At 44.0% G+C, this 16,458-nt stretch overlaps 1 protein-coding gene across 2 annotated transcripts in view; it reads left to right on the forward strand.

Moving 5' to 3' along the window:
• Positions 1–16,458, forward strand: part of LOC119461361 (origin recognition complex subunit 3) — a 46,709-nt gene that overhangs the window by 4,529 nt on the left and 25,722 nt on the right. For both annotated transcript variants that reach the window (XM_037722641.2, XM_049672522.1), the window contains 5 exons: positions 3,894–4,042; positions 4,930–5,016; positions 5,082–5,215; positions 9,782–9,941; positions 13,503–13,616. In XM_037722641.2, coding sequence (XP_037578569.1) covers positions 3,894–4,042; positions 4,930–5,016; positions 5,082–5,215; positions 9,782–9,941; positions 13,503–13,616 — 644 coding nt within the window. The remainder of the gene's footprint in view (positions 1–3,893; positions 4,043–4,929; positions 5,017–5,081; positions 5,216–9,781; positions 9,942–13,502; positions 13,617–16,458) is intronic.

Here is a 16,458-nt window from a genome sequence, read left to right on the forward strand (position 1 = left end):
TTCTTTTCTTCTCTCTCTTTCTTTCATCACTTATCATACATTAAACCCGCAGTAGCATGCCAAGCCTTTCGCTTGGATAACCTCTCCAGTTACTATTAAACTTTCTTTCGCTGGCATGTGCATATTTTCATACTTACTGTTGGACGTGCACCCGTGAGCAAACGTATACGGACCAGGGGTTGCGTGATAAAGCCGATTTTTTCCTCTGTCTTTGATTGCAACTTGGAATTGAGGACTGCAGTCATAGCTTGACATTGCGAACTTTTTCGTGTACTCGTCAGTTCCAGTTTACGCTTGTTAATTATAAAGAAATTCAATTTTTCGGAGACCCTGTGGTCCGTATACTTTTGCTAACGGGTGTACAGTTGAACCTGGATATACCAGAACCTGAAGGGGATCACAAGAAAGTTTGATATATAGGTATTTAGATATTAAAATAAAAATTTTATACAGAAATTTTCAAGGGGATTTTACTGCTGGGATTGATGTATCCTGGTTTGACTTTATACATTTTCCTTCTGATACGTGCTTGGAATATGCATGTTGTGTGTACAATGGGTGGGCTATGTGGTGCAAATAATATGAAAATAATATGAAAGGGAGTGTTCAAGAGGCTATTGTTTGAGGCTAGTGGATTGGCATAATGCAGTGCCAACTTTCTGAGCAATTTAGCTCAAAAGACTGAACATGCAAAATGGCTGTCTTTTTGTCCACTGCTGTATAATTCAACACAATCAAGGTTCTGCGCACTCATGTGGTGCTAGGTTCTGCAGTGATCATAAACTTTGCGTACTTGCAGCGCAGCTACTTGTCGCACTATAGAAGTCACCATTGATGCTTTTTGTTGTTGTTTTTTTTTGTTTAAAGTGATTGTGTTGACCAAAAGCGATGTTAGATGGACAAATGCATAAAAGCACTTGTTCATACATAAAAGTGCTTGATCAGATATTGCTGCATGAATTCTTGTGCGTGCCATAAGACTTAAGAAATTTTTAACTATTGCTTTCTTTCACTGTGCATTCTGTGCTCTTTGGTTAGATTTTTACCCATGAATGATGTGATATTTACTAAAGGGCTCCTCACCAGGCACCATCGAAAACTTTAATTATACCCTGGAAGTTCTGAAACGCCGTCTATGGATCGTTTTACCAAAATAATTTTTTTTATCGGTTTTTTATACTGCCAGGAGGCAAATGCGACTTCCAACAGAGACGCACACTCTCTGCCTCGATTAGCAACAACAACCGACGTTCCTTCCCCTCCTTCTCCCATACCTGAGCCGAGGGACCGCGTTGGGTTCACAAGACGACCTTGCCTCCTTTTAACACGAAAGTATTTTATCCTGGGTTTAACTACTGATTTCCGGCAACGGATGTAATGGACGTGATAGTCGCCATCTAGGAGCGGTGAAGCGAAGCACCGCATTAGGACACACTAATGAGCGCCGACAGGAGCGCTTTGGTAGTCGCAGCACAACAGAGGTTCCAACGCGGTGTAGCCATAGAATAAACAACCAAGTATAGCCGCATGCATAGTTTCATAAAGTAATTATACAATAAATAATCATACAGTAAAAAACAATAATATTGTCCGATGGCTGGATTCGAACACAGCAACTCTGTAAGAGAAGCCCGATGTTGAAACCATTACGCCACGGACGAATGGCTAGACACGCGACATAAAACGCCCTTATGAATTTATCACTGAGAAGTATGACCACTTTTTCACCGCGTGCGTATTACGGTGGTTCATTTAGTGAAAGCAATGATGACTTCAGTGAGGAAGAGAATTACATGCCTCTATCAGATAGTGATGACAGTGATTCGACAGAAGCAATTGACGAAGATGTCGGCGGCGGAGACATTTTGTCGAAAGACAATGAAATGGTGGCGAAAGCTTTTTTTCTGGCTTCTAGAGGTTTCCATTGTCAATGGCTTTATTTTGAGGCACACACAGCTGCAGAATGATAGTGAGAAAGAACAGCAACACCTGCAGTACTGCCGCAACCTCATCCAACAGCTGGTGGGTGACGTGAGGGCTAGAGCCAAAAAGCAGGGGCCGTCTGCGCGGAACGAGTGCGAGGAAAGGCTAGATGGGAGGAGCCATTTCATCTACAAGCTCCTAGGCTGAAATAGCAAAGACTGTGCTGTTTGTAGCGATCGAAAAACAAACGGAGGCAGAAGGGAAACTGTGTTTTCCTGCAAAACCTGCAGTAACAACCTTGGCCTCCACCCAGAAAAATGCTTCGAGCGGTATCACACGCTGCTCAAATATCGGTAGAGGAGTTGCCTGCAGAATGCAAGAGAAAAAATAAATATAAATATATAAATAAAATAAATATATAATAATATATAAAAAATATAATATAATAATAATATATATAATATTATATAATATAATATATAAAAATATATAAATAAAAAATAATATAAATAAATAAATAAATAAAAGTTTTTCGTCCACAGTTTGTGGTTTTCATCGCGGCGCCACAAACTGGCAAAATAGTTTCGGACCAGGACAGCCGAAAAGCGGGTAAAAGTTTCGGACCGCAAAGGGTTAATCATAATTTTAGAAATTTTATTCTCTTTCTTTTCTTGCTATGCGGTGCATTTTCGGTGGTAGGGTGGCGCGTTCCACATTGGATGATTTACCTGAGTAACGTGTCATGGTGGGTGACGTTGCTAGGACTGCGATTTACGTCATGGCGTTTGTGTGGGTTACCTCGACTCTCTGGCTGAGAACATTCCTTTCTTGAGAGGGAGGATGCATAATGATGAAATTTCAGCTGTTCTCCTGGGTGCACGCAGCACTATAATACTTTGCAGACATGATCATCAGTGCTTGAAGTATGTTGCGCATGTCCGTTCAAAATTGCCAAACCTGGTGAGAGAGAGGCCTTTTAAGTTCGCAAAGCTCAAACACCACACCACATCGCATAAAAGAAAATTAGAACAACTTGTTTACCTTCTCTTTTTTGGTCATGGAGCGTAGACGTGAACAGAAAAAAAAATGATACTGAAGAGTAAAAATAATTATTCTAATAATTAGTGCAGCTAACATTAATTTGTGTGCAGAGCTATCCGCAACTAAAAAATTAAAATTATAGTGACATTTAATTTCGTGAGCATGTGTTATGCACAAGCGTATGGGTGCTGTTCTGGAGTTTCTAAGTTATGCAGTCTTGCCTGACACACCTGCATTGTCGCTAGCCGCCTAGCACATTCTTTAGGAGTCTCCTGGGCACACCTAGCTCACGCCTGTTGCCGGTCTTGTTCGACTCGCGCTCGGCCTGCCGCCGCTTGCATTGCTGCTCTGTCTTTATTGCTCGGCCTCTTGATTGCCAGATGAACTGGTACATCCATGGTACACACAGAGCCCGTAGCAACTGCTGGAGTAGGTGAACCCAGCGCACCTCCACCTACCCTCTTCCTTTGCGACGCTCTGCCTCCTGGCGCTGAGCCGTGCTCCCTCAAGGGCTGCAGAAGATAGCGCCAACCTTCCCTTTTCTTATATCTAACCACTTCTTTCTCCCTTGCCTGCACTCCTCTCCACCTCCAGGCGCCCTCCTCCTCCGGCGCTCGTTTCGTTCTCCCAACTCGGCGGCCTCCGACTTAATCTCGTCGATTTCACAGATGGCGCATGTACGCTTGCGTGTAAAGCTCGCTCCAGCTTACGAAAAATGCTAAAACGGGCTTTCTATTAAGTTATTCATGCCTAAATTAGAATTTTGATGTATCAAAGTCAGCATAGCAAAAAAAAAAAAAAAAAAAACGGTACATTGGACTTTGGGAATAGCTAACGAATTTTCATCTTCCATTTTGGAATTTGGGAGCTCTTGTTCAACCCTATGATTGTCAATGACAAGACAGGCATTCCAACTCTCACAAATCCAGGTGTCAACATGTCTGACCACACTGCCGTCTTCGATCTTCTGGTGACGAAGCTGCACACGTCTGTTACTCAGATGGTTGCTAGGCTACATGCAAAGGATTGCAATTCCATTGCTGCTATGATGCAGAAAGTCGTCATGGACATTACGCAGGTAATTTGACTGATTCGAAGCATTGGATATATGTCGACTTCGCATTGCTTAGAATGCACTACAGTAATACTTCACTTGACAAAACATGACATTAGAATGCTTTAGTCTGTCTGTAAACGTACTGCACTTCACGGAATACTGGTTTATCGGGGACATTTGCATGAGCGGTAATGTTTGCGCCATCTTGTGACCACAGCTATCATTGAAGTGAACAACCATGTTCTAGTTAGCTGCTTGCGTAAACAGTCAAGCAGTGACATAATGCTGTCCATTTCCTTTAAAACTTTCTTCAACAAGAATACCCATGTAACAAAATATCTTGTAACACGTTGAGGTTCGACATAGCGTCACAAGAGATCACTACCAGCATTGCTAGCGCCATCCACGGCTCTGGCAACCTAGTGTATTCCCTAACAGTAGTATGTTTATAGACAAGCTAAAACAATATCAAAGGAACGTTCACACTGACTGCAAGTAATGCACTTTTGTGTGTTGCAGTGCCAAAGAGTTGATGCATAGGAGTGATATTCTGTGTGCAAGAATGGTCATTATACAAGGGGTTGTTATTTGCATTCAACACGTAATTGTTCTTTTTGCATCGAAATTGAGAAAGCATGAGGGGATCATCTCCCTGGTAGAAGAGCTACTGGGCAAGTATTGGAAAGTGAAATATGAGGTCACATATCAGAAGTAATTGATGCTTGTGCACAAATTAGGTGTTCCCTTTCATATTGATGCAACCTGTACTTGTAAGTGGCAAGCATTTGTAATAGGTTACATTGAAATTGACATTAGCAGAGAAAAATAGTGTTTTTCTGTCAATGATTTTTGTATACAACATGATGCTGCTTGCAAGGGATTATAACATAATGTTTCATTTTACTCAGGGATCTGGATCTGAAGATGTTGAAGTCAAGAGGAATGCCTGTACAATGTCCATGCTGGCAGAATGGCATGAATCGGTAGTGGTTAAAGTAAGTTGCTAAGTGAGGTGTTTTGTGTAGATGGATTCCTTGAAAAACTTTGGTCTCACTGTCAGGTTCCAGGCTCTCCATCCAAGCGACAGAAGAAAAGCTCTTGTGGAATTCATAAGGAAGACCCAATTGTTGTCATACTGGAAGACTTGGAAGGATTTAAGGTTTCGGCCTTGCAAGATTTCATACTGATTTGCAGGTAATGTTTCCTGCATTGATTAGGAGGGTTGGGGCAATTTGTGGTGCTGCGTGCTAAGGTGTTGGGCTGCTGTGCTTGAGGAACCCATATGACGTGGGTTCGATTCCATGAAGCACTGGATAAATTTGTGATGCGAAAGCATCAAATGGCTCACTGAGTGAAGAAGCCAGTGTCCAGCATCTGTAGCAGCAAAATGGCACCTAAATTCCCATTGACTGCAACGCCACGTCACAAATGTGACTTGACAGAATTCCCATTAGCTTTGACGCCATGGCACAAGCGCGCCTCTACGGAGCAGAGCGGGTGAAAGGGAACACATGCTGCCGCAATAGCGTGCCAGGTGTTGCATGAAGGGAGAGGGAATCACCACGATGCCAAATCACTCCTGCTTCTTGAAGCCAGTGTTATCGGCGTGTTCCTTGTCCACGCACGCTCTCGCCTGCAGTCTAACTGCGCCTCGGTAAGGCCAATTCGAGATGCGCCAAGCGTCTCAGCAGCGTTCAATTGGACTATAATTCTTTCGCATTCACAACTTATAAGTGCTTGGGTGTCCTCAAATTTTATTTTTTTTATAACTAGGAAAGAGCATCACACGACTGTGTAGAAGCCTAGTCATAATTTAAAAGAAGGCTAACGGTAAAAGAACCTTTACCGCATGATAGGCAAGCATTAACATTTAGCGCCCTCGCATGTTGCTGAAAGTGGGGGAACCCGCCGTGGGTGGCTCAGTCAGTTAAGGCGTTGTGCTGCTGAGCACGAGATCGCAGGATCGAATCCCGGCCGCGGTGGCCACATTTAGATGGAGGCGAAATGCAAAAACGCCCGTGTGCTTGCGTTGTAGTACACGTTAAAGAACCCCAAGTGGTCAAAATTAATGCGGAGCCCTCCACTACAGCGTGCCTCATAATCAGAGCTGGTTTTGGCACGTAAAACCCCAGAAAAGAAAGAAAGAAAGAAAGTGGGGGAGAGCATGGCGCGGTATGATCGTGATGCGAGCATCCCTGATAACTGCCACGAACCAAGCACTGCCATGTACAGGGCCCTTTAGCCAACAGTCAGCGTGGCATCAATCCCTCCAAGAAAAGGGGATGGGCAGTGTCAGTGGAGGTTGGCTTGCCAAGGGTGCTTGATGATTTCATGCTCCCTATTAATGTTTTTATTCCTCCATGTCTCAAGTTCTCTTTATACTGCCAGAATGAGTTCTCCGGTGACCTTGAAAGCAGAAAATGTGTCTGCAAAATGTCTTTCTCTAGTTGCAAAAAGAGTACTGCAAGAATTATGTTGCTAGTGAAAATTCAACAGCAGAGAAGTGCTTTGCGTGCAGCTTAGTGGGAATTGAGATTGCTTTGTGTTGTAGGAAAGTTAAAGTGATAGAAATGGAAAACATTGAATTAATCTGTTCCAAATGGGCCAGTTCGTTTGTCTGGGCTTGCAAACGGCACAAAAGAATTAAAAAGACAAATAGGAAGACATCAAAATGCCTTGTGATCGACACAAGCGGAATCAATGCATACTGAAAAGAGACACTAAGAGAAAAATGATTTAACCTGTATTAGTAAATTACCTTTATACAGTAACCAAGAACGTCACTCTTACTACACTAAAATGCTTGGTAAGCCAGAAAACATGCAAGAATGGAAGACGAGCTGCCCTCTTGAAGTTCCCACAAGAGCTCACCGCGACGTCTGCTAGGGTTTAAGTTATTTCTTTATCCGTAAAAACATACTTACGTCTAAAAGGAGCAAAAGACTAAACATGGCAGCTTTTGGGAATGTTTACTGAGCCAACGCGACCCAAATACAATATCTTGAAATCTGTGATGGCACACTGACAAAGTGGCATTAAAGTTTCGGTTCGAAATTCAGAAAACGGAAATTTGATATTCATTATCTCTTCTGATAATCAACCCATTATCGTAGAATTAATGACAATAGAGTTTTCAAAAAATTCTTTATCCGTCTAAACTGATTTAGTGTTTCTCTTTTGTGTCCTTTTAAAGGGGCCCTGAAACACTTTTCTAACTGATATTAGAATGACCTCACTATTAAAGTATGTCGTACAAATCTCCTGCCTCGAATGTTTTTAGAATCCTTCAAGGATAAGTGGAGTTAGATGTAGTTATCGCACCCATGAACGGCATTCCCTCTCCTTCGGTCTCCAGCAGTGCGCTGGAAGCTACACGAGGGAGAAGCCAAGCGGGCAAGGCCGTGCCCAAAAGTTGAGTGTCTTGGTGGCGAAAAGGCTCGACGTGGCAACCGCAGTAGACTGTGCTATGCAACATGCTGCTGCAGTCTCAGAGTTCACGCGCAACTGTCGTGCGTAGACCCACACTGCAAAGATGAAATCATTTTTCTGTCTTTTTGAGATCGCAGCCATACTTAAAAATTTTTCATTTAGTATTTAACTCATAATTAGCAATATAATAGTATTACTGAGAATGTTCTTGCGATCACAATATTAGCCTAAAGCTGCTGGTGGGCATTGCTTCTTGCGATGATGACTTTGCAAAGGTGAGAGCAAGCAATTTTTCTGTTTTTGACCTGAGACTGTAAATTTCCTGCTGCATTCAGTGCCATAATATTTGGCTCACATGCTCATAGGAGCCTCTTTACAGATCGGCAACGCTTTCTTGCTATGTTCAAAAACTGTTCTAGGGCCCCTTTAAGGAACCTAGTAATCGTATTGATATCTGCCTAGTCATCCTTCATGTTCTCTTGCACTGTTTACAATAAATTGTGATGGCTTTATTACTCTTCTAGAAACTTCAGCACATTTGTTTTTTCCTATGAAGTGGCTCGAGTTGATGGAAAAGTTGTGACTGAACACAATTATTGCTTAGTTCAAATGGCCACAACTGATTGGAGCTTATTAACTTCGTCGACGATCTTGGATGTCATGCTCAGCTTGGTTGTACTAAATGTTTTTAGTTAGGCTGGCGCATAGAAGGTGCCACACTTATGCAAAATAACAATGACAGGGTGGCCGGAAGACTTGGCATGAAGTTCTTCTTTAGAAAAATCGAATCAGTTTAGTCAAATTGAATTTTCCTTCATGGTGAAACACAGCATAACTAACTTTTTATTATCACTGGTTAACTGCAACCTTCCAATTATAAGCAGGACACACTATGTCATGGGAGCTGGTACTGAATTCATTCTCACTGTGGTGCAAATCCTGTTCTACATCTATGTAATTTTCTCACTTGGACACCTGTATTCTTAGTAAAAGGGTCGCCTTGGACAGTTAGGTAAACTTTAGCTTCATTTAAATCTATTAAAGCGAAGCTTTGTACCTCTACCAGCCAAGGGTTCTGTCGTGTCCGTCGTTGTAATCAAAAAACGATCCTGACGAACCGCTAACAATTGCAGGTATAGCAGTATAGCTTACTTGAATTCAGGCATTCAGCGTACAACTAAGCACTCGTTTTCGCAAGAAAAACCACAAAAACAAGCTTCAAAGTGATGAGCCAACATGATGGATGATAAGGGCTGCGGGCAAACAACGGAAACAGGCTCTGCGCAGTCCGTAAGATTAGATTGCAGCTGTTGCAAAGCTTATGCAGCTGCTTGAAAGAGGGTTGACGTCATTCGAAACCCTTCCAGCCTAGTAACTGCTTCGGTTCATTTTCTAGACTAGTAGTGTATATCACACCGATCATAAAGCAGTAGTGAACATTGTTGTGAAGTAAATAATAATAAAAGCCGTGCTTAAAGTTACGTTGTAGTGTGTGAAATATCAAGTGCGCCGCAGTCACCGTGAGGGTGGCGTAAAAAGCTTCGCTTTCCAACCCCCTTCACAGGGTGAATTGGCGGGCATTTTTTTACGTTTAGTAGCTCTTTAATATGTGTGCAACATGCTGGACTCATCCCTTTTTTTGTAAGCTAGATCTTCATTATCCTTCATTTGGCACCATTTAATACAATTTGTTGAAAATTTAGTTTTTGCATATGTCTTACATTGCACAGCAGCAATGAAATCAGACATCAGTGTCTCACAATTTTTCGGCGAGCTTATTGAAATAAGCTCTGAGAAATAATTTGGGTATGGGAACAAAATTCATTTATTTAATGTGCACTGTACTTGGAAAGCAGCCAACCATTTTAGATATCTGCATGTTAGAAATCATTGCTTCCAAAAGAAACAAAGGACTAACATGTTACACGATCACAACAGTGAACCCACCAGCTACCCCCATGTTTGTATTCCAACACTTTTTTCTTGCTTACTGCATGTTAATAATCAATTTTGCAGCCCAGGTTTGATTAGAAGTGAGGCGAGATACTGTATATCCAGAATATCTTAAAACATCATTATTTTTGTTAATGCTTGTGATTCTGTAGCATTATCTTTGAGTGCACATTTGAAGCAGCAGTTCTTGAAGGAATTTTATTTTTCTATTGTTACAGCTGATTCATACACTGTTTTCTGTGCGGAAATGTTCTTTTGTACATTGTGATGCACCAGTGGCATTATTTATTTTACTGCTTGACCAAAATGTCCGTTGAGTGCTATAAGTATCTGTGAAGCCTGAAACTTTATTGCTTTGTGCATACCCTTTTCTTGCAGCAAATATCTAGAGAAGCTGCCTATAGTTCTAATCTTTGGTGTTTCAACAACTGTAATGGCGATACACAACATGATCCCACAGAGTGCTTCATCATGCCTGGCCATTGAGACATTTTTTTCCATGCCTGTTACGGAATACTTGAGTCAAGTCTTTGAGAAGGTAAAGTGGCTGCATTCAGCTTACCATTCTTTCCTTTCTATTTCGGTTTTCTTAATCAGCAGTGGTTAAACTAGTGCTAGGTTTACAGTCATGACACTTTGATCTTGTTGGCATGTCATTTCTAAGATGATGACCGTAGTGTCAGTACATGGGTAAGAAAAAAAGATAGTGTTCTTTCACTATTTTTCTTTCTTCTTACCCATGTACACTCGGCCACAAAATATTGCGGGGGGCGCGAGCACGTGGTGAAGCGGTCCTCCTCTCCTTCTAGCGGCGCACCCCTGGTGTCGAGACCGACGCTTGCGCGCATGCGCGTCCTTCCGTGACTGGAAGCGTGCATGTTTCCGCGCTTGTTCCTTGCGCGCCGGCGATATCCGAGTGTAGCCGCGAGGTGCGCTGTTGCGATTTCGACAGCCCGCGCTGCTACGGGCCGCTTTTTGTCGAAACACGACAGAGACAGCACTTTTTTGTGTCACCTGTCATCTAAAGGCATACGTATGGGCGAGAAGCCAGCGCAGTCTTTGCCAGCCCGTATACTAGGTTCATTTCTCTGCCACGATGTTCTGCAGGAGAACGTCCCGTTCTTAAAAAGAAAGAACTAAGATTCATCATGTAAAGGCGCAGCGTAGAAAAAAAATTACTTGTTGCGTTTGGGACCGGGCGATATATATCTGCGCTCATGTTTCGACAGAAAGCGGCCGCAGCGGCGCGGGCTGTCGAAGTCGCCACAGCGCACCTCGCGGCTACACTCGGATATCGCCAGCGCCTGAGGAACAAGCGCGAAACCATGCACGCTTGCAGTCACGGAAGGACGCGCATGCGCGTAAGCGTCGGTCTCGACACCAGGGGTGCGCCGCTAGAAGGAGAGGAGGACCGCTTCGCCACGCGCTCGCGCCCCCCGCAATATTTTGTGGCCGAGTGTACCTGTGCTACAATCGTCCTCTTAGAAATAGTGCATAATTCTTCTACAGTGGCTTGCGTGTCGATCTCAACAACTAACAAAATATGTTCTGCTGATTTGTTGGTGTGATTTTGCACCAGGATTGCATTTTGTTGTCTGTTTTAGCAATTAACATGTGGTATTAGAATTTGCCAGATTTACTCATTGTAAATGGGAGAAAAAAAATGTGTGCGCATTTGATTCTCAATAAAAGGGACTCGGACCCAATTGAACTCATGTCATGGCCGGTTGCAATGTTCATGCTGCTGCTTTGAGGGTTGCTTATTTTGTATGCATGACTATATGGGAACACTATTGCACTTGTCTGGTCCAACTTGCATAGTTCACAGCTATGCGCTAGATGCGCAGAGGTTTTTTTACTTTACGGTGATATTACAGTGAGAGCTGCTATGGACTCTTGCTTGGATGTGTCCAGAGTCATTGGAGGCAGCAGTGTGTTTCATAACAAGTTAGGATGTGCATGTTTGCACTGGCACACGTAATACATACTGGAGAACTACCACTGCTGGTTTGCAGTGTGCATTTATGTAGGCCTTATGCATAAAAATATTATTAATTGTCCCAGAGCCAGTAAAGCTACCTCCTACCTCCTACTTGTGTCTAGCTTCATATGGTTGTGATTAACAAAATCGGGCCCCTTGGTTCCCCTTTTTCTTGCAGCAAATGCGTGTTATTTGCAACACTTGCATAGGCAGGAGTGCCACCACCCGTGTGAACTATTGGTCTATGCTGCACGATTTGTGCAGTCACCACAGAAGCATTAGATTATATCCTTAATGGGCCTTGAAAGTGAACAACACTCTCGAATGAATCGATACCTTTCAAGGGACGCCATATTTATACTTGTAAGACCGGCACTTTTTTTTTTTTTCGGGATTTTTTACAAGGTGCAGGCCTTACACGAGGCAGGCAACCACTATCGGCTGGCTATGGGACAGCTTATCATTTGATAATCATTTATACTTGCCGTAAGACTGTCACCGGACAACGGTGTGAAATGAAGCTGTACACGTTTTTTTTTGCAGGGCCCTCTTCATTGATTGAATTACAAGGTGCAGGGGCCTTACACTAAGAGGCCAAGGGAATTAACCGAATGTCAACCATGCTATCGGCTGGCTAGCACAAGACCAGTGCGGAAGCTGAACACGACTGATTAGCGCTTAGTCAATCATCCTCGCCACTCAGCTGTGGCCTCCGTCCATCGCAGCATCTTCAGCTTTGCACTAGTCACTTTGATAAGCTATCGATGCGATCTCCTTGCAGTTCAGAAGGCAGGCGGCTGACGCATGCACCAAGTCAAAACGAAACTACCGTTCGCTTCTTCGACGCGATCATGGACGGCGACTTTACGGTTCAGAAGGCAGGCGGGCGACACACGCACCAAGTCAAAAGCAAGAAGTGAAACTGCGGTCGCTGGTTGTCCTCTGTGCTGTCCATTACTGTTTGAGATTGCTGTCACCTTGAAGCTTTTGACAACGGTGTGAAATGAAGCTGTACACGCCATGCATGCAACATTCACAGGCACACTTTTGCAGCAATGCCCTCTTCATGCACCAGAAAGCACGATGCAACTGAATAACAACCCGTAGCACAGCTGATGCTGTTAAAGCTTGCTGAATCTATATCGCATGATCTGGTGGGGTGACAAAGATTAGGTTAATGTTGGCAGGATGGTAACTATAGCCATCTAGTAGCAGAATCTAATAGACGCAGGCACATGTGTGACACTAAGTGAAAAATTTTTTTTTTCCTCCAAATTTTAACGCTCCAAAGCGGAGTTTGGGCCTCACATGAGGGCTACATCTTAGCCAGGTAAATATGGCATATCCCCAAAGAATCTTTTTCTGAAAGGACCCTATGTGCATGAGCGAAGATATGAGCGCAGTTTTAACTTTCTCTTTCACCCTTAACTCATTCGTTCCCCTTGGCTCAGGTGCAACCAATAACAATGCCCTGTCTCTATTGCTCTTCCTTTTCTTCATTCCATGGTGTGCTCATAGTAACCGCAGGGCGATGAAGGAGCAGTGACAATACTGATGAGATACGTTAAAAACCGCTGCTTCATTCTCACAAAAAAACAAAATGTGGGAAAGGGTGTGCATGGGCATGTATCCAGTGGCTAGCATCTATAGGCCATAATGCCTTATATAATGTCACCACTGCTGTTCCCTAAGGTGGAAAAAGGGCAGTTTCAAAAATATGCAGGAGAGAGCAAGTGATTTGTTACGTGAGGTTGTAGATATCCCCTGTTGCACTGCATGCAACAGGGGATATCAGTACAACAGGGGATGTCAACCCTTCACTTGCGTGTTCATGGTCGCATCATCTACAGATGGAGAATCTTTTTACCATGTCCAAGGAGTGTTTCAATGCCCTTTTAAGGGGAGTGAGTGAGCAGCATGAGTTTTTTTTTTTTTTTGCAACCACATGATGTCAGCAGACAATAAAGTCAAGGAAATCTTAGGGCAAGCTAACTTCTCTTTGTAATTAAACAATTTGGTCCTTGCAGTGCAACTTACTGCTTATGCTGTTGATTTATCTCACTGCAAACAACTTTGGTGCATTATGGCAACCACCTGTGTTGTATGATGCTTTTCTAGGTTCTTTTGGAGCCGTGCATCTCCTTCAAGCTTGGCCATGCCGTCTTCCAGTTTATTGTGGATGTTGTGCTGTTTCATGACTTTTCCCTAACAAACCTGCTTCAGATGTTGAAGGCAAGTCCTCTCTTTTTGTCACAATGTTTGAAATCACTTGTGTGATTATAACAGCAATACACGCACTCTTAAATATTTTGCTCCTTTACAGAAAAGAGGGGTTAGGGGACCATTATGAACTGTTTCCTCTCTGCATGCATAACTAGCATAACCACCATTGGGACTTGCTATGGTGCTAAGATACAGTAGAACCCCGCTGATACATTTTTCACAGAACCGTTAAAAAGATAAATGTAAGAGCCACGAAACGCAAGAGCCAAGAAACAGGAAAAATTGAGAAATGAGAGTAGTGGTGAACTGCACACAATTTTATTTGAATTCTTATGTTTGAGAAAAAGTCGCAGTATTGCCCGAAAGCGGAAGCATCGATTGCGATTACAAATTAGTAGACAGCTATAGAAAGTGAGGATAATAGTTTTATCGTCCGTATAAACTTGTAAACATTCGCTTACTAATTGAATTAACAAGCATGATGTCAGCACACACTGGCAAACATGAACGCATCACATTCGACGAGCGCGGACACGCGCCGCAGCAGCTGCGAGCGATGTGACCTTCGTGCTGTCTATTGCTTCAACACAAACTGAGTGCCGAGAACACGCAGCACGCATAAAGCTACGAGCCGCCGATGCCTACGAGCCGCCGCTGTGCAACCGCACGCGGTGGCACAGTACACAGTTGATGCCAGAGTACAACGCCGTGCAGGTATGCACTTTTTCCATGTTGCCGATCACTTTCAAGATACAGCGCCCGCACGTGCGAGATTCAGCCGCAATCGTCGACTGAACCTCTCACGCTTTCACTTGCACTAGTAGCATACGGCGTGCGGTGACGGCGTTATCGCCCTTGGACTTTACATGGAATAGCCATGCAGCAAAACCAAGGGGTGTATTCGGAAATGTTCCATTTCGGCGATAGTTCGCCTGGGTGGCAATTTTACCTTCAGGCGTGCGCAGATTGGCTGGTTGAGCAAAATTGAAGGATGTCGGGCTCAACCAGCCAATCAGTTCATCCAATTTTGCTCAACCAGCCAATCAGTGCGCGCCTGAAGGCGAAATTGTCGAACTATGCGAACTATCGCCGAAGTGGAACGTTTCAGAGTACGTCCCCAATTTTAGGGCCCCAATGCGACGCCATCTTTAGTTAGCAAATAAGGATCTCACAGGCCATGCTTTTGCTTGCGGAAACCGGTAAGTACGTCGAAGGTGTCACCTCTGGCACTTTGGGCAGCCAATCCCATCGTTAAGCCACCAAGCCAAGTGACATGAAAAGTGAACATGGCCGCTCGGGCCGGCGCTGGGTCACAGTTCGCAAGGCATGATGCGGGAACGGTCCCACAGTTGCGACGCAAAAGCGGGGTACCAACAGCGGTTCTATGGGAGCTATGCCGGGACCGGCCGAAAACGACATAACAGCCGGGAAAACGCAGCACCCAGGAGTGTAACAGCGGGGTTCTACTGTAGATTACATATGCATGTCGCCAGTGAAATTAATTGCCAGATTTTTAAATTTTTTTTTGCTCTCAACCTACCTTTAAATATTTAAAAAATATTTTGGGAAGGACATGCGGAAAGGTTGGAAAGGTTGATCTACAAGCATGACTTTTTATTATAGCATCCCAAAGCACTATGTATTTAGCTCCCTACATATGATTGCCCAGTATTGGAGTTCAAAACAAGTGCTCACTGTACATGACTTCGCAAACACTGACATGTGCATAGATCTTTTTTATATTTTATACAGTTAAACCTCAATATAACAAAGCATTTAATCTTTATAACTTCTTGTCCATAAAACACCATGCACGAGTATTTAGAACCTCAATATAACGAAGTGTGTTTGTACATGATTTCAATACAGTGTAGACCGCTTATAACGTAAGTTGCCGGAGTCGCGAATATCTGCACTATAAGCGGTACCGCACTATAACCAAGAGAATGATTTTCAAGCACTGCACGTATGCAAAACATGTAGACCAAGCATGTAGACGCGCTTTGTACTATGGCGCGCACATCGCGATTACGTTTTCGCCAGTGAGCTGGCGAAAACATAATCGCGATGTAGCCGGTGCGCTTCAAGCTCGACAGCTTTGCATCGAGTCAAAATGAAACAACTGTTTGCCGCAACCGCTGCGGAAAAAACCGTGACCGCTATCGGCACGATTACGAACGGCGACTTTGCGGTGCTGAAGGCACGCGCCCGACGTACGCACCGAGTCTGGACGAATTAATTACCATTCGCGGCAACAACTGCAGTCGAAACTGCGGTCGCTATCTATGCGATCATCGATGGCGACTACGCAGTTTTCAAGGCACGCGGCCGACGCGCGTACCGAGTAAAAACGAAACTACTGTTTGCCGCAACCGCTGTGGAGAAAACCGCGGCCGCTATCGACGCGATCCTGGATGACGACTACGCAGTTATGAAAGCCCGCGGCCAACGCGGCGGTAAACGCAAGAATTCCGGCTTTAAAGACACAAATAGGCTCAAAGCATTCCGGCGTTGCTGTCATTCACGTACAATTTCAACTGATGGCTGTGGCGATGCGGACTCTGCCGCTTCGTTTCGGTTGGACGCTAGCTCCGTTCTTGCTCTTTTGCGTCGCACATTTGCGGCGCTCCTCGCTCACCGAGCTTCGAAAGTAGTCCGGATTAACCGATGTGCAGCCAAATAAGTCCGAATTAACGAGAGTTTGATTGCATTGAATAATGTAATCACTGGATCAAAACACCGTATGGTGGTGGTGTCGGCGGTTGCAGCGAACAGTAGTTTCGTTTTTACTCGGTACGCGCGTCGGCCGCGTGCCTTGAAAACTGCGTAGTCGCCATCGATGATCGCATAG

Source organism: Dermacentor silvarum, chromosome 8, assembly GCF_013339745.2.
Source record: "Dermacentor silvarum isolate Dsil-2018 chromosome 8, BIME_Dsil_1.4, whole genome shotgun sequence".
In the NCBI taxonomy this organism is placed as follows: Eukaryota; Metazoa; Arthropoda; class Arachnida; order Ixodida; family Ixodidae; genus Dermacentor; species Dermacentor silvarum.